We start from the raw sequence: 27,583 nt of genomic DNA, 5'->3' as shown, positions 1-27,583 counted from the left end.
ATGTGCTCCGCCTAGAACTTCTGGGTCTGCCTGCCTGTGTCGGGTTGGTCCAGCAGTAGCGCCCCATGGTGGTTCACACTCTTTTACCATGATTCTGCAGCTACAAATATTTCAAAACAAAATAAAATAATATATTGACTATTTATTTTATATGTTTATTTATTCAGGGACAACAAACATGAATAACAATTCTAATTTGTTGTCTATATAGGGCAAAAAAACATTATATTTGAATGTTACTTTTATTCATTTAGCTGATTTTTTTTTTCTAACATCAAAGTATCATTTCCCACAGTTATAAATTTGTAAAACTGTCAAGCAAAACATTTTCTAAGGCTAGCGCAGACAGCACTGTGGACTGAACTGCAAACCTGGTGACTTATAACCCCAACAGTGAGTGCCTATAAAGATCAGACAAAGGTGTAGATAATTAAATATTGTTTCTTTATCCCCCATGCTCATAAGATGGAGTATTTCATAGTCAACTTTAGTGGAAAGGTTCAATCATTTTTGTTATTTATGATAAGACTGTTGTGTGCACTCAAAAATGTCTTGTAAAGAAATATCAAACAATACCCTACTAGCTTCTACAAAAAATATGATTCTAAACTACATTGCTTAAAATATAAATTTAATATTTATATATTAGAATTTGAACATGAATATTATCATTCTCCTCATTAAATATTTTCATATTTATAGAAAGTTTGTATATAATTGTATATTTTCTAACTGAAAAAAAAAAAAAAAAGATAAATCAGCCTACCTTATAGAATAGGTTGTCCACCAACAGATCATGCTGAACAACACTAGTTGTTAATTGCTCATAGTACATTATATCCTGTAAAATTAAAGAGGAAAAATACATTAAAAGCATGTTTTTTTTCCTTAATTTGCTCCAAACAATAAATGCATCTTTTATCCATCCATCCATCCATCATCCATCATCCAACCCACTATATCCTAACTACAGGGTCATGGGAGCCAATCCCAGCCAACACAGGGCGCAAGGCAGGAAAAAAACCCGGGCAGGGCACCAGCGCACCGCAGGGCGTGCACACACACACACACACACACACACCAACCACACACACCCAAACACCAAGCACACACTAGGGGCAATTTAGGATTGCCAATACACCTAACTTGCATGTCTTTGGACTGTGGGAGGAAACCCACACAGACACGGGGAGAACATGCAAACTCCACGCAGGGAGGACCCGGGAAGCAAACCCGGGCCTCCTAACTGCGAGGCAGTAGCGCTACCCACTGCGCCACCGTGTCTCCTGCATCTTTTACAATTATGAAAATAGAAAAAGCAGGCCAAAGCAAGAACATTTTAGTGGTATAGAAACAGCACAGTTTGAGCAAACATTTCATTAGAGGTGGCACAGTGGCGCAGCTGCCATTCATCTCTTTTGTAAGACTGGGGGAAAGATGTTAATTTATGGTAGAGGGATCAATCCAGTTTTCAATATTACATATTACTAAGCTGAACATAATACTAATAATATATAATCACAAGAGCAAGCACAAAATGCCATGAGGGATGACCCTTTAAGTTGCTGAATTACATTTGGATATGATGAACTATAATCAACACGCGAACTACCCTGGGAATTGTGACAGCGGTTTTCTTGACTGCACACCTTTCAGCATTTTGAGATGTTGAGTACAGACACTACTACTGAGCAGTTGCCTCTGGACAATACATACAGTAAACTTTCACAGAGAAATTAGATATGTGATGAATATTAGGAGTTTCTAACAATTACAGTACAGTAAGTAGCTTACAAATCACAGAATAAAATGTATCCATCCTCTTTGTAACCAATCTATACAGTTCAGAATCATGAGGAGACAATGCCTATCCAGCAGCAATGAGCTCAAGAAACCAACCCTGGATTGGGGTACCAGTTCACTGTAGTGAACAATGACACACACATCTGCCCACATTCATACCAGACCAAGTCAAATTCTCCAGTTTATTTAAATTACATATCTTTGAGATAAGCAAGGAAACCAGTATAACCAAAGAACATCTACATAAAATATGAGGATGTATCAATAACCAATGTGCCAAAGTGTCACTCCCAGGTACTCCTGTTCTGCCAAGATGAAACATAGGCAAGCGACCAAGGCTTTAGTTGAAAAAAGAACAAGGAGGTAAGAGGAAAAATGTCAAAGTCAAATAACTAACAAGAGTCAGAGCCAAAAAGACAAGAAAGTGCCAATAGCACTAAAACCAATAAAATGTGTACTGAAAAAATATACAAAGTCATCATTTCCTACAGAGTATTTGCAACAGCTAAATACGCTGTATAATATTTCAAAGCAAATTCAAAAACTAGAAGGACAGGACTATTGTGAAACCATAGTAAGGTGAATATCAACGGGGGTCATTTTTCTAAACAACATGGAGGCAACCATGTGATCTGAATTCACAAAATGGGAATGCAGTTGTTTCAAATAAATAATGACAAATTATAGAAGCAACAATCCCAAAGATGAAAATAAAGATATGCGAGAGGTTAAGCATTTTTTTTTCTTTTTGAATTGATTTTATATCTTGCTTAACAGATGAACTACAATAAAGCAATCAGATATATTTTTCAACTTAGATATGACAACTCCTTCCCATCCATCTATAGAAGCATAACATTCAATGTGAGGTAATCATTATCATAGAACTATAATTCTTAATAATTCTTCATAATGACAAGAGACCAGTACTGCCTAAAGGTCCACCTTTGACAAACCTGAGGTCTGGAGCCAGACATGCAGCAATCAAAGTTTCATCCTTATTATACTTCTTTTAAAACAAGCATGAACCTTACTCAGATCAGAATTACCAAGACCTCCCTTAAGTGCCAGACCGGCGAGCAGCACCATTTAACTGGGACTCCTACATACTTTGGGCGGCCTCACAAAATAGCTATATGGAAATCTTGTTCAAAATCCTCTCTGCGTGCATTGGTCTGTGCTGCAGTCAACACTAACTCCTGTTCATTTACTAGCAATGCAGTGGTACATCATTTACAAGGAATAAGAAAGGGATCATTCAATTCAAATTTTAGAAAATAAATGGAATTCATCTGTTCACAAAATGCAATCTCCTTCAAAATGTGCCAAGTGTGCCATAATTTAACTAAAAAGTGCTCATTATTTAAACACATCTAACATTGTCTAAAATGTGATTAGAACATGATCCAGTCTCTAAGTGACTTCAACAACCACTCACAATATTAGGCCACGTGTTTCGGGATGTTCTGCACTCCATATCTCTTGAATAACCGTGATTCTAATATCACTCCTAATGATTTAACATTTATTATTTGGAATGATACCAGATGGTATAATGTTGTTCTATGAACAATCTGTTGTAATATCCTATACTACAGTACTTGCAGAGAGATTGATTATGCTCAACTCAATCCTAACCCACACTCTAAACCTCTATGGGAAGAAGATGTTCTGTATTATCTTAATTGGAGAACATCTAATATTTAGTACAAAGTAGTTGTAGTAGCAGCAGCAGTGCAGTAGCAGTATTTTCACATGTACAGAGTACTTAGATGTTTGAGTATCTGTTCAGATTTCTTTCAGAATTTCACAAAAACCCTTGAATGCAATTTTAAAGTAAGCACACCAGGTATGTTCTGAGCCTTTCTATTTTATTTACTCACTAGCTGAAATACTCAGTGTTGCCAGGAAGGAAAGTAAAGTTTGCTTTTTTTTTAATTATTTGAGAAAAATATAATTTAAAAAAGCACAATTTTAAAAAATAAAAATAAATTAACAAACAATAAAGACACACTAATGTGCTTGTCTTGCGGTCTTGTATATATGTTATCATCCAGTTGACGCTCAGAACCTGCCAACTATATTTAATTTGAAAAGCAACAGGGGCGCGGTGGTGCTCAAACATAAAGAATGCTGGCAGTCACCTCCAGTTCGCCTGCTGGTAGTCGTGTCAACTGGATGATAACATGCATACAAGACCACAAGAACACCCCCCCACCATAGCCAGAAGGGGGTGGGTTAGGGTTGATTTCACCCTACAGTATTTTTAGTCGACCAATGAGAAACGTGTGTACCAAGTTTCATGAAAATCGCTCCAGCCATTTGGAAGTGATTCTGGAACATACATACATACACACACACACACATTGACTTTTATATATATACCAGTAACAGCACACTGCACAATAACGTGCAGTGAACACACTTGACTTGAGCATTCATAGTTTTCATCCTCTGGGCCCTCTGATTCAGACGTTGATGTGCTTGCTGCTTCCTGAGCAGCTCTTCTTTTCTCCACTCTAGCGGCCCGCTGCTTCTCTTCTTTTGTTGGCGTTAAAACTGATTAAGTTAGTTTTTGTGTTGCAATTACTTAGTATGTTTTTCTTCATTTTTCACTTAAGCGCCTCAATCTGCCTCAAGAATGATTAAGATATGAAGAGGTAGGGGAAGTGACCGCGAAGGTGGTAGGGAATGAAAACGATGCACGTGCGCATGTGCCGCACGGCCGCCCAGAGACTGACTGCCGAGAGTTGATTCTACAATAAAATAAAAATAAAAAGGGTAATAAGAATCATCGCCCCGAAAGCGGATAGTAGACGTCACATGGTATATGTGTACCAAATTTCAGGTCAATAGGTGAAACGGTTTACAAGCTACAGGTGATTTAAAATCCTGGACAGACAAACGAACAGCCACGGTAGCATATTATATAAGAAGATATATAAATCTACTCTGTATGAAGAACCACTTTAGATGGGGCTCATTGACTAGGACCAGTTTTCTGTGGGGATGATGTGTCTAAATTCTGATATAACTCTCAGATGCAAGACTGTGGCATTGTGCTGTAGGTTGGTGGGAATTTTGGGCCAGATTGAGAGTGATGCCTTAATGCAAATATGTTACTATTGCTTACAGCTGTGTGTGTCTAGCAACTACAACAAATTCATATACAGTAAATGGTGGTTTCTTTGGTCAACAGGATGTCAGGTAATGACTCTGCAATACTAGTAGGAGTTTTTAATGCTTATGCTGGAAATGACAGAGACTCCTGACTTGTTGCGATTGACAGAAATGGCCTTTGTTCTTGGTCTTCTATGCTTGTCATACATTTCCATAAAAGATGAATTTCATATACATTTCTTTAATTTTCTTCAGTAGGTGACTGACTGTTTAGCTGGAAGAATTCTGCTCAGTCAACTTTGTTAGTACTTTTGACAATATTGAAGATGTGAAGTACCACCTGACCCTCTTTATTCTGAATTAAACAGGTTTAATATTGTTAACCTGTCAGAGTGGAACACATGATTTAGTTCAGGGATGCACTTGGTTCCTCTTCTCTGCACAGATTCAAGTCTTTTTTGTAATGTGGTGACTAGAACTGCACTCATCACTCCAGTTGTGGTCTCATCAGGATTTTGTAACTTCCCTTGACTACACAAGTAAAAGATGAAAGTCTTTCAAACTTTGCTTTTTGGTAGACCTCCAGTTCTGAATAAAAGGTGTTGGTTGGCTAGCTGTAACAGCTACCTCTAAGAACTTGGAAAGGTTGGTAAGGCAATGGAAAATGTCAGGCTACCTCAAAAAGGTCGTAGCAAACCATCTGTAAATTCTAAAGGAGCAGAAGCAACTCTGTCAAAGCAATCTCAACTAAGTAGATGGTTGAAAGTCTAATAATAATAATCTGGAAAGTCTGTGCATTTTTGCTTTTATTACATAGTATGTTTAATGATAGCTTTAATTTTTGTTATATACAGTATTTCTAACCATGAGCTATTGAAAAGAATGTTTAACAAGATTTCAAAAGAATTGTACATGTGGCTTACTGTTAACTTTTAATCTCCATCTAATGCCATGCAATTGAAAAACATTTAATTGATTTACATTTCAAGTACCTTCAGGCTAATCATACATTTCAACAAGCCAACAATCAACTTCACTGACTTACTTATTGACTTACTGTGTGTCTACAGAAAAGTTTTTGTTTTTTTTATATGGATTTTAGCATATGATTGGATATGAAAAAAACCAATAGGAAAGCTTAAATAAAGTAAGGATATTTACCTTTTACAATTCTGTCTAAGCCTCAAGAACACCCATAATATACTGCTCAAAAAAATTAAAGGAACACTTTTTAATCAGAGTATAGCATAAAGTCAATGAAACTTATGAGATATTAATCTGGTCAGTTAAGTAGCAGAGGGGGTTGTTAATCAGTTTCAGCTGCTGTGGTGTTAATGAAATTAACAACAGATGCACTAGAGGGGCAACAATGAGATGGACCCCCCAAAACAGGAATAGTTTAACAGGTGGAGGCCACTGACATTTTTCCCTCCTCATCTTTTCTGAATGTTTCTCCACTAGTTTTGCATTTGGCTACAGTCAGTATCACTACTGGTAGAATGAGGCGATACCTGGACCCTACAGAGGTTGCACAGGTAGTCCAACTTCTCCAGAATGACACATCAATATGTACCATTGCCAGAAGGTTTGCTGTGTCTTCTAGGACAGTCTCAAGGGCATGGAGTAGATTTCAGGAGACAAGCAGTTACTGTAGAAGAGCTAGACAGGGCCATAGAAGGTTCTTAACCCATTAGCAGGACCGGTATCTGCTCCTTTGGGAAAAGCAGAACAGGATGAGCACTGTCAGAGCCCTACAAAATGACCTCCAACAGGCCACTGGTGTGAATGTCTCTGACCAAACAACCAGAAAGACTTCATGAGGGTGACCCGAGGGCCCCATGTCCTCTAATGGGCCCTGAGCTCACTGCCCAGCAGCATGCAGCTCGATTGGCATTCGCCATAGAATACCAGAATTGGCAGATGCACCACTGGTGCCCTGTGCTTTTTACAGATGAGAGCAGGTTCACCCTGAGCACGTGACAGAAGTGAAAGGGTCTGGAGAAGCCATGGAGAACATTATGCTGCCTGTAACATCATTCCGCATGACCAGTTTGGTGGTGGGTTAATGATTGTCTGGGGAGGCATATCCATGGAGGGTCACACAGACCGCTACAGGCTTGACAAAGGCACCGTGGCTGCCATTAGGTATCAGGATGAAATCCTTGGACCCATTGTCAGACCCTATGCTGGTACAGTGGCTCCTGGTGCACGACAATTCCTGGCCTCATGTGGTGAGAGTATGCAGGCAGTTCCTGGAGGATGAAGGAATTGATACCATTGACTGGCCACCACACTTTTCTGACCTAAATCCAATAGAACACCTTTGGGGCATTATGTTTTGGTCCATCCAATGCCACCAGGTTGCACCTCAGACTGTCCAGGAGCTCAGTGATGCCCTGGTCGAGATTTGGGAGGAGATCTCCCACAACACCATCTGTCGTCTCATTAGAAGCATGCACCGATGTTGTCAGGCATGTATACAAGAACACAGGGGCCATACAATTTACTGCGTACAATTTTGAGTTGCTGCAATTAAATTTTGGCAAAATGGACCAGCCTGCCACATAATTTTTTCACTTTGATTTTTGGGGCGTCTTTGAATTCAGGGCTCTGTAGGTTGATCATTTTCATTTCCATCAAACGATGTGGCATCCTTTCGTTCCTAACACATTACCCAGTCTATATCAGTATAGATATCCAGGAGGATTTCTTTATCCCATTGAGATCTGATGTGTTTTCAAAGTGTTCCTTTCATTTTTTTGAGCAGTTTATATACATCATGTACTGGATATGAGATGATAAATCTACAACCATTGACATGAAGCAAGAAATGCAGGGATACAAAAGAAATAAACAAGTAAAGCCATACTGTACTCATCAATAAGAAACACATTGTTTAATTCACGACAATTCCTTTCCGAGTCAGTTCAGTAAATAGTATTTTAGGTGATGATGCTTGCATTATTACACAGCTTAGAGTGCAATATTGGTTACCAAATTTTAAAGAAGTTTTCATATTTGTAAAAAAAAATGGATAGTGTAGTAAGCTGCTATATGGAAAATATATTAAATCGGAAAAATTTTATTGGAATGAGAATGTTTATTTTTTTCTTGAGTTTTGAATTATGTGCATTTTTCAGCACTACAGTGAATTTTTTATGCAATTATCCTGAAGAAGAAACTCCTTCCATGTACTCTGGTATCTTTGTACAATTTATCTTGTTTTTCAGATAAGGTTTTATAGATGTCAGCTGTAAATATATAATTGTTTTTGGACACCATCTATTTTATTTGCATGCAGAAGAGAAAGTTTTCCTAAATAGATAATCTCTTCTTTCTAGTATGCCATTTTAAGAAGATTGAAAGGTTTTACTTCCTGCTGACCTAATCTGTTTTATTCCTGCCTCAATTTCCAGACAGCACTATTTTATGTGAATCTGTATTATGTAGATAAACTACAGATTTTGGAATATCCATATGCTTTTGAATGGAATGGAAATGTGGAGACTTTATTGTCGCTGGTTTGTTTCTTATGCTTATTTATTATTTGAATTATTGTCTGTATACATGTGAGAGGTCTAAGTATTAACTTTTCAGCAATATTTTTTCCCTACTGTTCTTTTTCCTGTGTATTTCTGGCACAGGTGTGACATTTTTATATTTTTAGTTTAATATTTTATGCTTATCTTATGACGCTTTTGTTAAGTTATGTATGAACTACAAACGAACTGTGTGTTGCTGCTTAAGTTTATGCTGAGGTTTCTTAAGGCTTTAATATATTATTGGGGTAAGTCTGCTGCCTTTCAGACACTAAAACCAGTAACTATGCCAATATTTTCAAACCAACATTAGCTGGTCACTGGTTGTTCACTTGCATATGTAAATAAACTAAACCTTTCGTGAAATTTAATGTTATTTTCAAACAATACCAACCTTCTCAAAGTCAGTTTTTGTATCTGCCCATAGTAAGCACGTAACCTTCCGGTAGTTTCATTGATCTGTATTTTTCAATCACTGTTCATCCATCTGTGATTATTTTAGGAATAAGCCAAAGAAGATACTTAGCTAAGTTGTATAGAGACTGATATGAGGAAAAGTCATTTATTCCATTTCTAAAATACTACTTCACTGCAAAGTTTCATCCCAAGAATAAGAATAATACATAATTGAGACTTGCATACAAATGCTGATCTCAATTCACATTCAAAGATCTGATTAAATGTGTGTGTTTGTAGCAAGGTTATTATAGTTTTGCCTTTTTATATTAGTTTTTATTTCTATATTTTTCTGACCTTACTTGGAAATTCAGTTTAGTTTTAGTTTTCCTTCATCATGTATTTTTAGTTTCAGTTTAGTTTTTATTTCACAAAGACATTTCTATTTTATTTTTATATATATTAGTTTCAGTTTTAGTTTTAGTAATTATGGCATGGAGCGCCTATATGGAGTTAGTTTTGTGTCACAATCAGACAGAACTGTACACTTAACAGATTTGGATATGAGTTTAATGTTAGTGGAAGCTTACTATACTGCCTGGTTTATTATCGGGTTTTATTTTTGTCTGATAAAAACAAGCATAATCAAAACTAGACACTGAATATGAACAATTTCAGACAGTTTTATAATTTTTTAAATATTTTCTCATGAAAATCACAGGGGCTTAGGAAGAACAGGGCTCTTAGACTTGAGTCAGTGTACAGACCCCACCTAGCTGTATTGAGGGAAACAAAGAACAACACGCATTTAGTGTCAAGATTAGGAGTGGTGAGTCTTGAATAGCCCACCATAAGAACAGTAAACCCATAATGAGCAGGGCAAGAGCAGGTAATAGGAGTACAGACAGGCATAAAACAACAGAGACAGCATCTGAGATTAGGAACAATATATACATTATCTAAACCTGTTTATCCAGAGTAGGATTTCAGAAAACCTGGAGCCTACCGCGGCAGGTTTTGATGCAAGGCAGGAAAAATCCCTGGTATGCAATATATATGATAAGGCTGATGTTAAAAACAAAAAGAATATGATATTTGGGAGAGAGAGAAAAACATTGAAAAAAGGGAGACAAATATGGATTACTTTCACAATATTAGGGATTTTGAGTTGTGAATATGAACTAAAAAAGATAAATTAATAAATATGGAATAAATACAAAAACCCATTAGTAGTTTTTCATCACTTGTCAGACTCTCTACCTTTGTTTGTATAAACCGTTGTTAAACAATGTTTTAAAACAAAAGTGATTGGTCAGTAACAATATGCTGATCTTGTATGATGACCTAGTCAGTCTCTCGATCGGCGCCGTTTTATTTTTAAAATCCGGGAGTGGTCTCCCCTCGACTTTCTTGTATACTCAGATATGGGGATGGATATTTGAGGAGTAAACTGCAAGACAATGATTATATTTTAATATTATGTACATTACCATCAACAACAAATCAAATTAATAATATATTTAACAATTATTAAAAAAGTTAAGTTGAATAAATCGGACTCTGCAGCTGTATAAATAAAAAAAATTGAGTATGTGTTCAGATAAAGTACCACTTCTGGGTGATGGATTTGGCCCAAAAGTTAATACAGATCTACAATTGTGGTGTAACAACCACATGCCGAATTTCATCCATCTATCTACGTTTTTGAGTTATCATGTTTACACACGCACAGAGACGCGCACACACACAATTCCAAAAAACAGTATTGTTGGACACTGGTTAGTCTATAACGTCAACATTCATCAAAATATCAAGGTCGAATTTTTTCATGATTACTATACTTTCTGTTTACTTCGTATATGAGAAAGTAAAAACGATTTCTCCTGTGCGAAGTGGCAGGTGAATTGCAGTCAACAAATAGCAGACACCATGAGAAATAAACTGAAACGTTACTCACTCGTGATTTTTCTATGGTAAACGTTTTATTGACCAGCACATTCTGATTTAAGCCATTTGAATTACATCTTGATACACAAAAAGCACAAATAAAGGCTGCACGCAAATCGATTTCTATTTCTCATGCTTTATGCACCCGCACTCAGCTTGCTCTGTCACTGCAAATGCTGTGTGAACTGCCTCCCTCCTTCACCAGCTGCCGTTCACTGGATGAATATATGCGGGCGGCTCGTGGTGGATGACTTTCTATTTTAGAGTTGAAACTTACAAGGGTTAAAGACTAACGGCAAGAATATTCATTCAAAAACGAAAACTAAAAATATTTTAGTAAATTATTATTTTATTTCAGTTAGTTTTTCCAGCTACTTTAATAGTTTTGCTTAGTTTTAGTTTTTCATTTCGGTTTTGTTAATTATTTTATTTCAGTTTAAAAAAATGTTTTTTTATAATAGTTTCAGTTTTGATTTTAGTTTTCGTTAACTATAATAACCTTGGTTTGTAGTTTATAAATCAATAAAGAAAATGATCTGTGACAAATATAAAACACTAGCCAACCCGCGGCGTACCATACGCCGCATAATCAGGCTGGTTTGTTAATGATTTTTAAGCACAGGGAGAAAATTAACATTTGAAAAATTGGTAATGTAATAAATCAGCAAGAAAAGCAACATTGTAACCATGCACGGAATGAACCAACACACAATCGTCCGTGACTGAAAACTGGCGGGCCACTATCGCTCATGTCCCCACCTCCAACTCGTCACTTGAGTCATTGTCGTCTTTGCACAGTCCAGATGCACGTGTGACTCACGTAGACTTTCCGTGTTCCTGCAGGAGCATCTAAGAAGACGCACGTTTGTCGTGGATGCGAATTGCTGTATGTGGCATGTAAAGCAGTTTGCTATGGTGCACAAGGTCGTGCGTCGTAACCGAAAACTCGGTTTTTAAAGACTGCTTACTTTATTGTGTTTTAACCTCAGTTGTAAAGGATTGTTTTAAGGATCCCATGGGATACCCCTCGCAAACCGTTTTGCATGCTGCATATGGCGATTCACCTCTGCGAGAAACATGCCTCTATGAACAGTCAACGTCACTCGGAGGTGCATGTGGCCCCTACGACAGACGAATATAAATGACGCCATTTTTTCTGTGTCGTCACATCCGAGTTGGTGGGCGTGGGCTCTGCGAGTTGTCGTCGCATCCAATAGCGTTGGAGTTGGTGGCCGTGGCTCCTCCCTGCGTGCACCATAGGTGTTTTACTTGTCGGCTTAGTGAATCCACGCCCCTTCCGGCGTGCTTTCCATGGTTGTCTTGCCTTAGTGAATTATATATATATATATAGATAATGGAAATCTATACTAATAAAAGGCAAAGCCCTCACTCACTCACTGACTCACTCACTGACTCACTGACTCATCACTAATTCTCCAACTTCCGTGTAGGTAGAAGGCTGAAATTTGGCAGGCTTATTCCTTACAGCTTACTTACAAAAGTTGAGCAGGTTTCATTTCGAAATTCTACGCATAAGGGTCATAACTGGAAGCTATTTTTCCCCATATAATGTAATGGAGTCTTGAGTTGGAGATGGCCGTGGGGCGGAGTTTCGTGTGACATCATCACGCCTCCTACGTAAGTACGTAGAGCACAAGGAAGAACTCCAAACAGCGATCAGCACAAAACGCCATTTCACAATTGAGAAGGCAGAAAACATTATGAAGCAAATGATGCATACAAGCATATTCATAAGTACAGCTACTGCGGAAACAAAGCACGGCGTGAACCGTAAGTTTATATTAAATTAAGTTCATAGACAGGCTGCCACTAGCGTTTGTAATTTAGTGCCTGCCCATATAAGGCCGTCCATCAGCGGCAATCCAATACAAACACTGCGGTAAATGTTCACGGGTGAAGGACTGTGCTTATGCAGAGGAAGATGAGATGGTCAGGGTGGTGTTTGGCACAAACTCATTGAAACTGCGAGAGAAACTTTTAAGTGCCGGGTCTTAGCTGACATTACACGAGATGGCACCAGTACAGCTGGGAACCTTCGATGCAAGAACACCAAGCGGCTCACGTGAACTGACGAGTGCACAGACAAAAGCAACAGTTCCAAAGAGTGCTGAACAAAACCGAATTACACAATTGAGAAGGCAGCAAAAAATATGAAGCGCCTTATACATACAATCATATTCATAAGTGCAGCTACTGCGGAAACAAAGCACACGGTGGAAAAAGTGAATGTCCTGCTAAAGGAAGACAGTGTAAAAAAACCCGTGCATGCAGTTTGTCACATCACAGATAAAAGGAAGACGAGCTGTTTATTGATGCAGTAAGGAACTAATCGATGAATGAAACCTCTTATCTTTACAACGATTGACAAACACGGAATGTAACTTGAACACATCCTACAAATACGAGCCTGATTGAAAGAAATAATGATAATCAAATCCTTGATGACAGCAACATTCAATAACACTCACAAAACAATTACTGTATATTGACAATCATGTTACGTTATTTTTAAAATGTTCCCTTTTCTTTTCATAACTTCTACTTCTCCACTGTACACGGTATATATATAAATATATATATATACCCGATCTACAATACATACTTTAGCATAGACAAGCCACACGCTGTGGCTAATTGTAGAGTCTTAAGCTCTAACGCCGATATTCAAGGTTGATTCGAGAGGGGATGTACTGACTATGTACGTGCGCTACCCGATTCATTTTACCTTCGCATCTCCTTGGTTTGGGACGTATGAAAAAATATTAGGTTAACGCAGAATCATGTTACGTTATTTTTAAAATTTTCCCTTTCTTAGCACAAGCACAGCTGAGAAGCTCGATGCATGTACTCCATAACGCGCTAAAAATAACGATTTAATCACACTTTCAATTCCAAGCAAACGGAACTTTTGTCAATGCATGATTTCCTGGTACATCCATTACACTGATGCACACATCACAGCTACAAAAATGTTAGAGTCGGAATAAAGCGCGATCCTACGACTGATCATTTCGACTTCCCGAGCAAAGCCTTGATAAAAGCATGGTTTTGTGCACACTGAAAAGCAAGCAAAATTAGATGCATTACAGAAAGCGGACTTTGTGGCTCTTACTGGGGATCATTGGACTTCCGTGACCGTTAGTAATTCTAAATACATCTAATTACAAAATGTTCAATGATCACACTGTTTTAGCCTAATGTACAAAATAATTTTGGCTAATGTTACTCAGAGTTTAAAGAGTAAGCTGGTCAAATTACCTTTTATGTTTCTGACTTATTTTTTAAGAAGAAAACTGCACTTTATGGTGAAATTTTGGTTATTATTATTTAAAGACAATACTATTCTGAAAATGTACTTAAAGTACTTAAACTACCACTTTATTTTTAAGTCTGCCCAATTTTAACCAGGGATGATATTTTTGTTTCTGTTTTGAATTCAAATGCAGTTTAAAGGCTTTTTTTTTCAGAAATTAAAACAGCTTCAGTTTACAATATTCATGTCCATGTCTATTATTTGATTCTGTAAGCCCACTAAAACCGTTTTAAATAAAAAAAAACATTTGCGATTTGGGGCAAATTTTGTGTGATTACATACGATTAATCAAGATTAATTCTTACACAGCCTCTAATTAATTGGATTAATTTTTTAATCGAGTCCCACCTATATATATATATATGTAGATATATATATGTAGATTTGTATATATATGTGTATATACAGTATATATGTAGATATGTATATGTTGTATATACAGTATGTATATATATGTGTGTGTGTGTATATACAGTATGTGTATATATGTATATGTATATATATGTATGTGTGTATATGTGTATATATATATAACTGTATATATATATATGTGTATAGATGTGTATATATATATATATATATATATATATATGTGGCCCCGACGGGCTGGAGCCCGGCGGGGCCAGGAGGACGTGAGGAGGGCTTGTGCCTCCTCCAGACCGCGAGGGGCGCCCGTCCTGGTTCTGTTGGGGGCCACGGGTTGAGGGCATGGAAGCCCTTCCCTGTAGGGACCCGTGGCCACCGCCAGGCGGCGCCCGATGCCGGTTTATCCCGGCGGTTGCCGGTCGGGCAGGAGCCCGGCGGACGCTTGAAGACGGAGGAGGGCGAAGTGCCTCCTCCAGACAGAGTGGGGCGTCCGTCCTGGTTAGGCATCGGCCCTCAGGTACAGGGCTTTGAAGCCCAGCCCTGTAGGGACCCGTGGCCACCGCCAGCGGCGCCCGGTGCCTGATTATCCGGGAACCCGACACTTCCGCCACACCAGGAAGTGCGGGGAAGATTGTGTGGCGCCGGAGAGCTGCCAGGAAGGCAGCCGACACTTCCGCCACGCTGGGCGTGGCCAGGACGGCGGAAGCACCTGGGGCTCATCCGGGCGTTATTTAGGGCCGCCTCCCTCCAGTCGGTGGTGGAAGTCGGGAGGAAGAAGGACTGAGCTGGAGAGCGTGGACAGGAGGCGGCCAGGAAGCAAGGCACAGGACTGTGGGCCCTGGACTTGGGGGAATCGGTGCAGAAGGCACTGGGGTTGTGTGAGTGCACGTGACTGTTTGGAGTGTTAAATAAAGTGTGTTGGGAGCAAAATATGATGTCCGTCTGTCTGTGCCGGGGCCAGGTTTCACAGTGGCGTAGTCGGCAGGATACTCCGCCTGGTTCAAGGCGGGACCTGTATTGTTAAATCAAAAATTTCTGTGAACGGCCCGCGCAGCAGCGGACCCACACACTGGCAGCGGGCGCCCCGCACAAACCGCGCGAGCGTTTCGCCCAGAAACCGCCACCGGACAGCGGGATTGCTTTCCCCGGGTGCGGAGGAGGACTCGACATCGCCGGAGCGCAGCGGGCTCCGAAAGTCGCGCTGTCGGGACGGACAGCCAGGCCGGCGTCGCTACGCAAAAGGCCACACCGAGGCGGGGGCCTCGGCATGACGGGATCCGGGAGGTGAGTGCCCTGCCCTGCATAATCGGCCCTCCGGGTCGGTTGTACTTTGTTTTCTACAGGCAGGGACGAACGGATCCGCGTCCGTGGCAGGAGCGCGGGCCGGCTGGCTGACGGCAGCAGCGCGCACGGCAGCAGCAGAGAAGGCTGCGGAGTCGGAGCCGCTGCGGCTCAAGGAATCGCCGCAGCCACAACGCGGCGAGGAGGCACGCCTCGCACTCGGAGCAGGGGAGGTAAGATGGCAGCGGGCGGAGGTCCCGCCCGCTGACAGGCACGGGATTGGCGGTGTGTCTTGCGTGCCCGCCGATGATTGGATAGAGGCGGGCCCAAGGAATGCCAGTCTCGTGTCGGAGAAGGACCCGATTGGGCCAGAGGGAGTGGCCCAGAGGAGGCAGGCGACGCGTGGAGCCGATCGACAGGTAAGCCCACCGACGTCTGTCTCTCTCTTTCCACCAGCGGCTCGGCGTGCGTCGGAGGAGTCCCTTCGGCCCGCCAAGCCGCCTTTTGAGGAGTTGCTGCGTGTTCTAGTCGCTCAGTGCGAGCAGCTGATGGAGAAGGCGGTCGCGCCGGGAGTGACACAGCGTGAGACGGAGGAACGGGCGCGGCGCTGGAACCGAGGCAGACAGAACACGGCGGGAGTGGTGAGTGTTGCCGTTCCGTAAAGCAAGGGGGTTCGCGAACATGGCGTGACTGTTTACAGGACGAAGCGGCTCAGTAGGCAACCTCCCAACAGCGGATGCGGCCGGTGCAGACAGCTAGCGAGGCGAGGAGCTCGAACACGCAAGGGCTGGTAGGATCGGGGCTGAGTGCCCTGGGTCCTGGCGCCTGCGCTTCAAGCCTGCAGCTGTCTCCTGTCGCTCTGCCTGGACGCAGACGGGCTGGATTTGAGCTTTGCTGTGCTCAGACCCAGACCGCCAGCGCGTCCAAGAAAAGAAGGAGGAACGGCGGGTGAATGCCGGTTCCTCCGATAGGAGAGGGCGCGGCGCTGGTGCGCGCGTCCGAGAAGGGCCGTCCGCAGTGCGGGCAGAGGAGATCCCTGGGCGGCTGGGCGAGCCGCCTGCGAGCGTGCAGCGGACGGCGGACGGGCATGGAACCTGCGGCGGCGGACTTCAGCAGGCAAGTTGGGGCTGTCGGAGGGGGCAGGAGCACGGTCGATACGGAGACCGACGGGCGCGGGATGAGTGTCCTGGCTGTGCTTCTGGCCCTCCTTTCCTTTATTTTACAGGCCCGAAGCCCGACGGCGCTGAGGCCGGCGCCGACGGGACCTGCCCGCCTGGAACGGGCCGCCTCTGGAGTGCTCCACGCCGGGGAGGCCTACAGTGACCCGCTGGGGAACAGCGGGGCGAGCGGCGCAGACCACAGGGGCATTTGCGCCGCGCAGGGTGCCGAAGACAGATGTCCCAGGGTGCCGTGTTGGACCCTGGGGACATAGTAGGACCCTCGCTGGGGACGTGCTGCCCTTTCGGGTTGTGTCGTTCGGACCCACGTGTCCTCGCTAGCGGTGGGGCACTGTGGCCCCGACGGGCTGGAGCCCGCCGGGACGCCCAGGAGGACGTGAGGAGGGCTTGTGCCTCCTCCAGACCGCGAGGCGTCCGTCCTGGTTCTGTTGGGGCCACGGGTTGAGGGCATGGAAGCCCTTCCTGTAGGGACCCGTGGCCACCGCCAGGCGGCGCCCGATGCCGGTTTATCCCGTGCGGTTGCCGGTCGGGCAGGAGCCCGGCGGGACGCTTGAAGACCGGAGGAGGGCGAGTGCCTCCTCCAGACAGAGTGGGGGCGCCCGTCCTGGTTAGGCACGGGCCCTCAGGTACAGGGCTTTGAAGCCCAGCCCTGTAGGGACCCGTGGCCACCGCCAGGCGGCGCCCCGGTGCCTGATTATCCCGGAACCCCGACACTTCCGCCACACCAGGAAGTGCCGGGGGGAAGACATTGTGTGGCGCCCGGAGAGCTGCCAGGAAGGCAGCCGACACTTCCGCCACGCTGGGGCGTGGCAACGGCGGAAGCACCTGGGGCTCATCCGGGGCGTTATTTAAGGGGCCGCCTCCCTCCAGTCGGTGGTGGAAGGCGGGAGGAAGAAGGACTGAGCTGGAGGCGTGGACAGGAGGCGGCCAGGAAGCAAGGCACAGGACTGTGGGCCCTGGACTTGGGGAATCGTGCAGAAGGCACTGGGGTTGTGTGAGTGCACGTGACTGTTTGGAGTGTTAAATAAAGTGTGTTGGGAGCAAAATATGATGTCCGTCTGTCTGTGCCGGGGCCAGGTTTCACAATATATATATACAGTATATATAGATATATATATATATATATGCCAGCAACACTCATATCAATGACAAAACAATTACATTAACAATCATCTTACGTTATTTTTAAAATGTTTGCTTTTCTTTTTCATAACTTCTTTAACACACTACTTCTCCGCTGCGAAGCGCGGGTATTCTGCTAGTTGATTATAAAAGTGACAGCTAAAATGGGGACTATTTGGCAGCATCAGATAAATCATAGGTCAGCACAGTGACTTGATGCAGTGATTGCATGTTCACCCTGTGGCTATTTTTTTTGTGAGGAATCCTGTTTTCACCCTACTGGCCTGCAGGAAGACCCAATTAACAATGCTAAATTTACAGGCCAATAAAACTGTTCATACTATTAAATGTATCTCGCTATTATAATAAAAAAATCCTGGGATGAGACAAGACATTTTAGCCTCGGATGAGATGTGACTTTTTCAGAGTGATTCTTTGAATTCCCGCGAGACAAAACTTTGTGCCAAGAGATTTAACCACCCCAAGGCCGGAAATAAAAGACAAAGAGTAGATGACAAAGTAGAATGTCGTAAAGAATTCAAAAACATTGGCACAATACACATGCAGTTACAGATAATGAAAGTACTAAAATTCAAAAGTCTCAAAAAAAATGATAGTAAAGATCGCATTAGAGCAAACAAACGGAAATTATTCATCAGAGACTTGTACATTGTCTAATTTGTGTTTATGTGTTGCCATCAGGGAAAAGTAGTGTTTCTTCCCAATGAAGAGGTGTATCCGCAAGAATTAAAAAATGTGTTATTTGGTGAAAGCGAAATGCACATACCCGAGCAGTAGAGATGTGAAGTGGCTGGCGCATAGTGCAGGCTATTGGTGAGTGAAGCAAGCAGGGGGCAAAGTCCCCAAGTACTTTTAAATACCAATTTAAATTTTAAATATAGAAATTTATAAGGTTGCATGTTTCACACAAAAACTCATGTACCCCTGGCCTTTTGGTCGCAATCAAAAGCTTATGCTGTGACACATGTAATGTGGCCCAAGAAATGGACGTTTGGGGCACAGAGGAGCTGAAATTAGGCTTCAAGTTGTACTCATGGCTTGCAAAGACATGCATGGTCTATGGCCGGCTTGTCATGCCAGCTAATACCCCCAGGAAGCCAGATGGAGCTCTCCCTGCAGCATGGACGTGCCCCGGATACCAGCAGGGAATCATGGATGATGGAGTTTTCCTTTACAGCCCTACTGGATACCACAGTGGCCAACAGAGGACGCTGCAGGGAGGCCCAGAGAGTCGTTTGTGCCCTATAACCCGGAAGTGCATCTTAGTCACAGTGACAGGGGAGATGACATAGTTCCGGGATGAAGAGGAGAACTTTTTATCTGACCCGGAAGTGATAAGGAGTCACGTGGACTGAAGGATGTGAAACACTTTCGGGTCAGGGACTATAAAAGACTGGGAAAAACACCAGAGCATTGAGCTGAGCTGGGTGGAAGGGTGGCAACGCGTCTGGGAGTGGTGGATTGGTTTATTGTAATTGTATGGTGGAATTTATGAGTATTGTGGAGAGGAGGGTGCTTGTGCACTGTACAATTGTCCGAATAAAGAATTATTGGACTTTTGACTGGTGTCTAGCGTATAGTCTAAGAGTTCAAGAGGATGATAGCGCCCTCTATCTGTCACACATGGCAATATGCTTCTGTGTATGCTGTCTGAGAGGATATGCATTGCAGTGTGCCCCACTGATGTGCAACACAGCCGCACGCACCACTGACAAGAAACTCCTCCACTATGCAGCATGCCAAATGGCTGAGACGATGAGTAAGGCCAATCACTCGCACCCCTCGTCTGACATGAGCTTGACCCATGAATTAAAGGAAGACCAACCTCAGCAACAGGACACCATTACAATCATCATCAGCAGAATGACTGGGAGTGTTCTGTTTTGTGGGAGACGCATGCTCCACCTGCTCCAATGTGCATTTACAACACATAACTGACAGGAAAAGAAACGTGTTATTACTGTAAGTGGTGACAGCAATTTGCATAACACCGGCTAGTTTATCCTCTTCATCGCTCATGTACATAGACTGCTGAACTGGGTGGATCACCCAGGCTAATTTTAGGCTATAGTGATGTGCCACCAATTTCAGTGAAATTGACTCAGTAAGAAAACTTTAGACTTTCAGTTTGCAAAATGAATAAATAAGCAATGCCATTTATTGACCAGTAAAATTTGCGGAGTCCATCTAGGAGGAAAGGTATTTTATACACAGTGTATAAAGCCACTCACTCCCCACATAATCATTACATAAGCAATCTTATGGCAATACCGACGGAAGGACTACAATTCCCATCAGGCACTGTGGCGGATGATTTGATTAGCACTTACAAACTTTAAACAGCAGCACTGTCAAAAGTGGGATTTCATTAAAGATAGCCGCTTCTGCATTTTTTATCCTCAAGCACTTTGGGATAACAATTTCATTGCCTTACTGTATTATTTATTGCCTTTATCCCACATTAAGTCTTCTTCTTTCATTGTGGATTGCGTTTAGTCATGCTGCATTTACAAAAGACACTTTTCCTCAGAGATGTTTGGATCCAAAATTGGCTTATGTAGTGTTGCCAAATCTTTATGGAGCTGTTCCTTTCTTTCTACCAAAAAAAATAAAAAATCTTTAAAAACTCCAAAATAACTGTTTTCAGCAAAATTCACTTTTGCAACATCAGACGCAAATTGTATTTTAAAGAAAATCAGCTGTTTGTCTTATTTTTACCTATCATGATGATCTATTTGACATAATCCATAAAGCATGAGACGGGCTGGCGCAATGCACTTGGTCAAGTGTGCACCTCATGACAATAAATGTGAAATGAATTGATTATACTACATGTTTTTTAATAAATTCACAGACTTGTGTTTTTAAAAAACCCAACACATACATAAGTTCACAATATCAATCGACAACTAACTTTATATGTTTTTTGAAGTATTTGAATTAAAAATATCACAATTGATATACCCATTTACTTTGTGAAGTCTTTACAGTCCATATTCAGCTCCTTTCTACGGTAATGGGCATTTGTCAAAACATGAACATCACCACTGAGAAATATACTGCCAAAAGAGTGTCAATAAAAAATGATATGACCATGCTGACTTTGCACATTTAAAATTTTAAAATTATAATTTTAAATTTGAACTGTTACATACGTAATGACTTAATCAAAAACAGTATATTCTATTAAATATTTGTATTTTTTTCTGCTCTCAGTTTACAACTATAGATTACTATAGTAGTAAAAAAGTACTGTACATATATGTGTATTTGCTATTGTAATTTATATTGGCATCCATTAATATGTCTTTACAGTAACCATCTGTTTTAAATATTTATAAATTTTATTATACATAATTACAGATAGTTTTTCAAAATTTTTTGATAGTACATCTATATATATTGCATGTAACAGCAAAATTTAAAATAGACACCATTCTTGGTTAAGTTAAAAAGTTATTTCTCTAAAGATGAATAGTTTCATAAAGTATCTATCTATCTATCTTCTTCTTGTCAAGGAAGAACAATCTCTCAAACATCCATCCATCCATCAATCCATTACCCAACCCTCTATATCCTAACTACAGGGTCATGGGAGTCTGCTGGAGCCAATCCCAGCCAACACAGGGTGCAAGGCAGAAAACAAACCCCGGGCAGGATGCACACACACACACACACACCAAGCACACACTAGAGACAATTTAGGATCGCCAATGCACCTAACCTGCATGTCTTTGGACCGTGGGTGGAAACCAGAGCACCCAGAGAAAACTCACGCAGACACAGGGAGAACATGCAAACTTCACACAGGGAGTACCCAGGGTCTCCTAACTGCGAGGCAGCAGTGCTACCCACTGCACCACCGTGCCACCCCTCTCAAACATTATTATTGAAAATATGTATCTTCTTTAAAGATGTTATATGAATCACTGTCATTTCTCGTGATACTGCATGTTATATAAATTGATCCATGTGTTACCACATGTATGATATATACAGAGCAGCACGGTGGTGCAGTGGTAGCACTGCTGCCTCGCAGTTAGGAGACCCGGGTTCGCTTCCCGGGTCCTCCCTGCGTGGAGTTTGCATGTTCTCCCTGTGTCTGCGTGGGTTTCTTCCCACAGTCCAAAGACATGCAGGTTAGGTGGATTGGTGATTCTAAATTGGCCCTAGTGTGTGCTTGGTGTGTTTGTGTGTGTCCTACGGTGGGTTGGCACCCTGCCTGGGTTTGTTTCCTGCCTTGTGCCCTGTGTTGGCTCGGATTGGCTGCAGCAGACCCCCCGTGACCCTGTTGGAACATGGATGGATGGATGATATATACAGTATTTTCTATCAATGAAGGACACATTTTGAGAAAATTCATAAACATAAAGATGAATCAAGGGAAGTTATTTTCAAACTCTGTTATGATTCCCAGTACTCTACTTCTGGTGACTATGTTCCAAAAACAATTAAAAGCTGTGCAGAGAAGGGAAGCCAAAACCATCCAGACACAAAGGGTCCCACTCTTACAAGCTGAGAGAATTAAACTTCTTTAGTTTTAAACATGGATGGACAGGTGAATACTGTGGTCAAAAGCATCAATAAAGTTGGTCTAAAAAAATCCTTCAGTGAACTGCCTATTAAAAAACAGTGGTAATTAAAAAGGTAAGTGCATTTGAAATGGAAATGGAAAGTATTTCTTTAAAGCTGAATCTTGAACATCAATATGGTAAAATAAAATACTGTAACAATCATCACAGATACCAAAACTTTACAAAGTTTTTCATATACTGAATGTGTTTTATAGATAACAGCTCTTTAAGAACTTGGTTTCTTGGGATCTTCTTTGCATTTTGTCTTAAGAAAGAATAATATAAGGAACTAGCAAAATACCCACGCTTCGCAGCGGCGAAGTACTGCATTAAAATTTTTATTAAGAAGAAAATTAAACCTTTTTAAACTGAGGGAAAATATACCAATAATTATTTGTTAAGGATCTCTTTGTATACCATGTTGTCAGTTCGGCCCTCCGGTTGTAACATGACCAAGCTGTGCGCTGAGCTTACTCTTGAGCATGCAACTTACAGTTGGCCATGTGAACAGTAATCTTGTCTCAAATCTCACAGCTTGGATTGCTGCTGTCATAATCGGTTTGAGTTTCATGGTTTGTTTCAATTACGACAGTATTTGCAGGATTTGTTGTGTTGAAGTGACATTCGGCATCTGTCAAGCGTTGTAAGCACATAACCGGTTTCATCGATAAAATCACATCCAGCTTTTGAGAGTTTAAACATTCATAAACATCAAAGTGTCCACTACTGAAATTGTCACCTGTGAATCTAAGATGTTTAAGAGGCATTGACAGTTGTCGAAAGGTGTAAAATATTTGGCCATTTCGGTACACTTGAAAGTGACAACCGAACAATTCAGCGGCAGCCATCAACTCACATGCAGAACCATAGGTGAAGGGCTTAAGCATTTCACTCTTATAGTGCTCCTTTGTAGTATAATTATCTCCTGTACCGTCATCAGTCCACACCTTGAACCTGTCCCAGTTATTCAATACATAAGACACAATGTTCCTCCAGATATCAAGAGTGAGCCTGATATGGCCGTGCAATATGTAACAAAGAGAATGGAAAAGGTAGGTGCCATCTCCGGGCATGGAAACCACTCGGTAAGTGACAGTTCTTTGATCGATATTGATCACCTTGATAGACATGGTAATGGAGGTTGGAATGATAAAGTAAATGGGTACCTGAACAATGTAAAGTAAGTCTAAAATACCTACACAATAACTATAATTGTAATAAACAAACAATAAAACAGCGGAGAAGCCGTGGATTAAACAAAAAGACTGTAGTTATGAGTAGGGAGACGTGAATCCTGTGGCGAAGCAAGGAAGGGAATGTAGAGACCAGAGCGACGGACGGTCTTATATAGGCAGGCAGCCAACAACGTGGGAGGCGTTGGGATGGGGGACCCAACGCCACCTCACACGATGACCAAGCTGCAGGCTATGGACGTATATATGTACGTAAGTAGGATTCAGTTAGCGTTGGGAACCCGTGTACCAAATTTCTTGAAGATGGGCCCATAAGTAACAAAGACTGTTGAAAAGTTCGATATGGCGGCCGACAGTGGCTTCATACCACCGAAATAAGTACGTACATTGGTTTCAGTTAGTGCAGGGAAGCCGCCTACCACATTTCGAGAAGATCGGGCCATAAATAAGAAAGTATAACATCGCGGACGTTGTTGACCGTTATGACCATTACGCATAGAATTTCGAAATGAAACCTGCTTAACTTTTGTAAGTAAGCTGTAAGGAATGAGCCTTCTACCTACACGGGAAGTTGGAGAATTAATGACGTTGGAAAGTTCAATATGGCGGCTGACAGTGGCGTCATACCACCGAAATAAGTATGTACATTGGTTTCGGTTAGCGCAGGGAAGCCGCCTACCAAATTTCGTGAAGATGGGGCCATGAATAAGAAAGTTCAATATGGCGGACGTTGTTGACCGTTATGACCGTTACGCGTAGAATTTCGAAATGAAACATGCTTAACTTTTGTAAGTAAGCTGTAAGGAATGGGCCTGCCAAATTTCAGCCTTCTACCTACACGGGAAGTTGTAGAATTAGTGATGTTTGGAAAATTCAATATGGCGACCGACGGTGGCGTCATACCACTGGAATAAGTACATACATCGATTTTGGTTAGTGCAGGGAAGCCCCCTACCAAATTTCGTGAAGATGGGGTCAGCCTTCTACCTACACGGGAAGTTGGAAAATTGGTGACGTTGGAAAATTCGATATGGCGGCCGACAGTGGCATCATACCATCGAAATAAGTAAGTACATCGGTTTCGGTTAGCGCAGGGAAGCCGCCTACCAAATTTTGTGAAGATGGGGCCATAAATAAGAAAGTTCAACATGGCGGACGTTGTCGACCGTTATCGACTGTTATGACCGTTACGTGTAGAATATCGAAATGAAACCTGCTTAACTTTTGTAAGTAAGCTGTAAGGAATAAGCCTGCCAAATGCCAGCTTTCTACCTACATGGGAAGTTGGAGAATTAGTGATGAGTCGGTGAGTGAGTCAGTCTGCCAGTGAGGGCTTTGCCTTTTATTAGTATAGATGATGGAATTAAAAAATGAAAATATTATGCTCTTAAACTCATTGAGTCCATTTGTACACATTTCTTTCAACACACCGATGTTGTATCAAGCATGTAGTCATTACCATTAACTGAAATTCATCTGGAAATCAACAAATATTCTTTGGCCCAGAAAATAGCAGAGTTATTATGTTGCAGATGAATATAACAAAACATTCAGAATCTATTAAAAAAAAAGTCCTAAAAACATGTTGCTAGGTCAAGGTAACTTCAGTGTTACTTTTTATGGTAAATGTTTTGTATACCTCTGGTTCACTGGTGACATTCAGAATCAGTCCCCATAATTCTGCACGTAATTCTGTTGGAGAGCCTTGTCGAATATACTGTTCTGCAGCAGCACTGTCTTGATCAGCAAGAACTGTAGAAAAACATATTTATTTAAAGGTGTAAATTATAAATATTTCAAAGAATTTGGAATGACTAAATTATGAGTATAAATAGATAGATAGATAGATAGATAGATAGATAGATAGATAGATAGATAGATAGATAGATAGATAGATAGATACTTTATTAATCCCAAGGGGAAATTCACATACTCCAGCCGCAGCATACTGATAAAAAACAATATTAAATTAAAGAGTGATAACAATGCAGGTAAAACAGACAATAACTTTGTATAATGTTAATGTTTAATCCCTACCCCTTCTCCACCCCCACACCATCACCGGGTGGAATTGAAGAGTCGCATAGTGTGGGGGAGGAACGATCTCCTCAGTCTGTCAGTAGAGCAGGACAGTGACAGCAGTCTGTCGCTGAAGCTGCTCCTCTGTCTGGAGATGATACTATTCAGTGGATGCAGTGGATTCTTCATGATTGACAGGAGCCTGCTCAGCGCCCATCGCTCTGCCACGGACGTCAAACTGTCCAGCTCTGTGCCTGCAATAGAGCCTGACTTCCTCACCAGTTTGTCCAGGCGAGAGGCATCCCTCTTCTTTATGCAGCCTCCTCAGCACACCACCGCGTAGAAGAGGGCGCTCGACACAACAGTCTGATAGAACATCTGCAGCATCTTATTGCAGATGTTGAAGGACGCCAGTCTTCTAAGGAAGTATAGTTGGCTCTGTCCTTATTGCACAGAGCATCAGTATTGGCAGTCTAGTCCAATTTATCATCCAGCTGCACTCTCAGGTATTTATAGGTCTGTACCCTCTGCACACAGTCACCTCTGATGATCACGGGGTCCATGAGGGGCCTGGGCCTCCTAAAATCCAGCACCAGCTCCTTGGTTTTGCTGGTGTTACAGTTGTACGTGGTTTGAGTCGCACCATTTAACAAAGTTAACTTATTATTTTGATAATAAAAATTAAATAAGTAGCAATATCTTAAATTTGAAGTTGTCTAGATATACAGCAAACAACACTTATTTACAGTATATTGCACATTTTCATGAAAGTAGCTCAATGTATTTTACAATAATAATAGCTAAACAGACCTACAAAAGAAAGTTAAAAACTAAAGAACAGTTGTTCAAAATAACAGAGAAAAATGTAACTGGGAAAGGATGAAATTAGACTCTAGAAACAAAGGATAAGTTAACGAAAATCAGTAACAGTTCAATTAGTTCAGTTCACTTAAATGTCAAAATTATACTTCAAAAAGGTTTAACCACAGTATATTAGAGAAGATGTGTTTCAGAAAAACTTGCAATTTTAGCACCAAGAAAAGCAGTGCTTCCATTAATAATTTCCTGCAGAAAGATTGTCATTTTATTGTCGAAGTAACAACTATAATTATCTTGGCCCAAGGCTAAAATCTGTTAGAAGGGAAACTATACAGAATACATGAATCCTCTTAAAAGAATGATTTTTTTTTTATTTATTAACAGATGTACATAAATATTTCAACAATATTTTAAAAATGTAGAATATACTGATTGAAAAAAATTACTGATACTGACAGCAAAGGACGAAGACTGCTAGCTATGCAACTTGAAAAAAATTACTGATACTGACAGCAAAGGACGAAGACTGCTAGCTATGCAACTTGGATTCAGTTTATCAAAATTAAAAATGTGATGCCAGCAGATTTCTCCAAAATGACACCTTCCAGATTACACCAATAAAAATGAAGCAGAGCAGATATGGATAAATTATGAATTATACTATGGTAATGTTTTGATAAGCTTTAAAGCAATTTAGCTTGCCGAAGGATTTTGGAATGAAACCACTGGAATACTACTTGGCGCTTAACAATATTAGAACAGAAAAGCCAAAAGACCATTGCTGAATTCTACATTCACTGGAATGAGGTGCAAATTTTATTTAGTCTGCAAGGCACACGGTGGTTAACACTATTACTTCACAGATACAGTG

The 27,583-nt window shown here is 41.4% G+C and overlaps 1 protein-coding gene across 1 annotated transcript in view; it reads right to left on the bottom strand.

Moving 5' to 3' along the window:
- The window catches only part of tbc1d19 (TBC1 domain family, member 19), a 203,743-nt gene that overhangs the window by 71,736 nt on the left and 104,424 nt on the right, over nucleotides 1–27,583 (bottom strand). Inside the window, exons 11-12 of the mRNA XM_039751260.1 lie at nucleotides 25,514–25,626; nucleotides 767–841 (exon numbers count right to left, since the gene is read on the bottom strand). Coding sequence (XP_039607194.1) covers nucleotides 767–841; nucleotides 25,514–25,626 — 188 coding nt within the window. The remainder of the gene's footprint in view (nucleotides 1–766; nucleotides 842–25,513; nucleotides 25,627–27,583) is intronic.

This window comes from Polypterus senegalus, chromosome 4 (genome assembly GCF_016835505.1).
Source record: "Polypterus senegalus isolate Bchr_013 chromosome 4, ASM1683550v1, whole genome shotgun sequence".
NCBI classification, from domain to species: domain Eukaryota; kingdom Metazoa; phylum Chordata; class Cladistia; order Polypteriformes; family Polypteridae; genus Polypterus; species Polypterus senegalus.
Note: the sequence above shows the minus strand (reverse complement) of the source record. Positions and strands in the feature narration are given on the sequence as shown.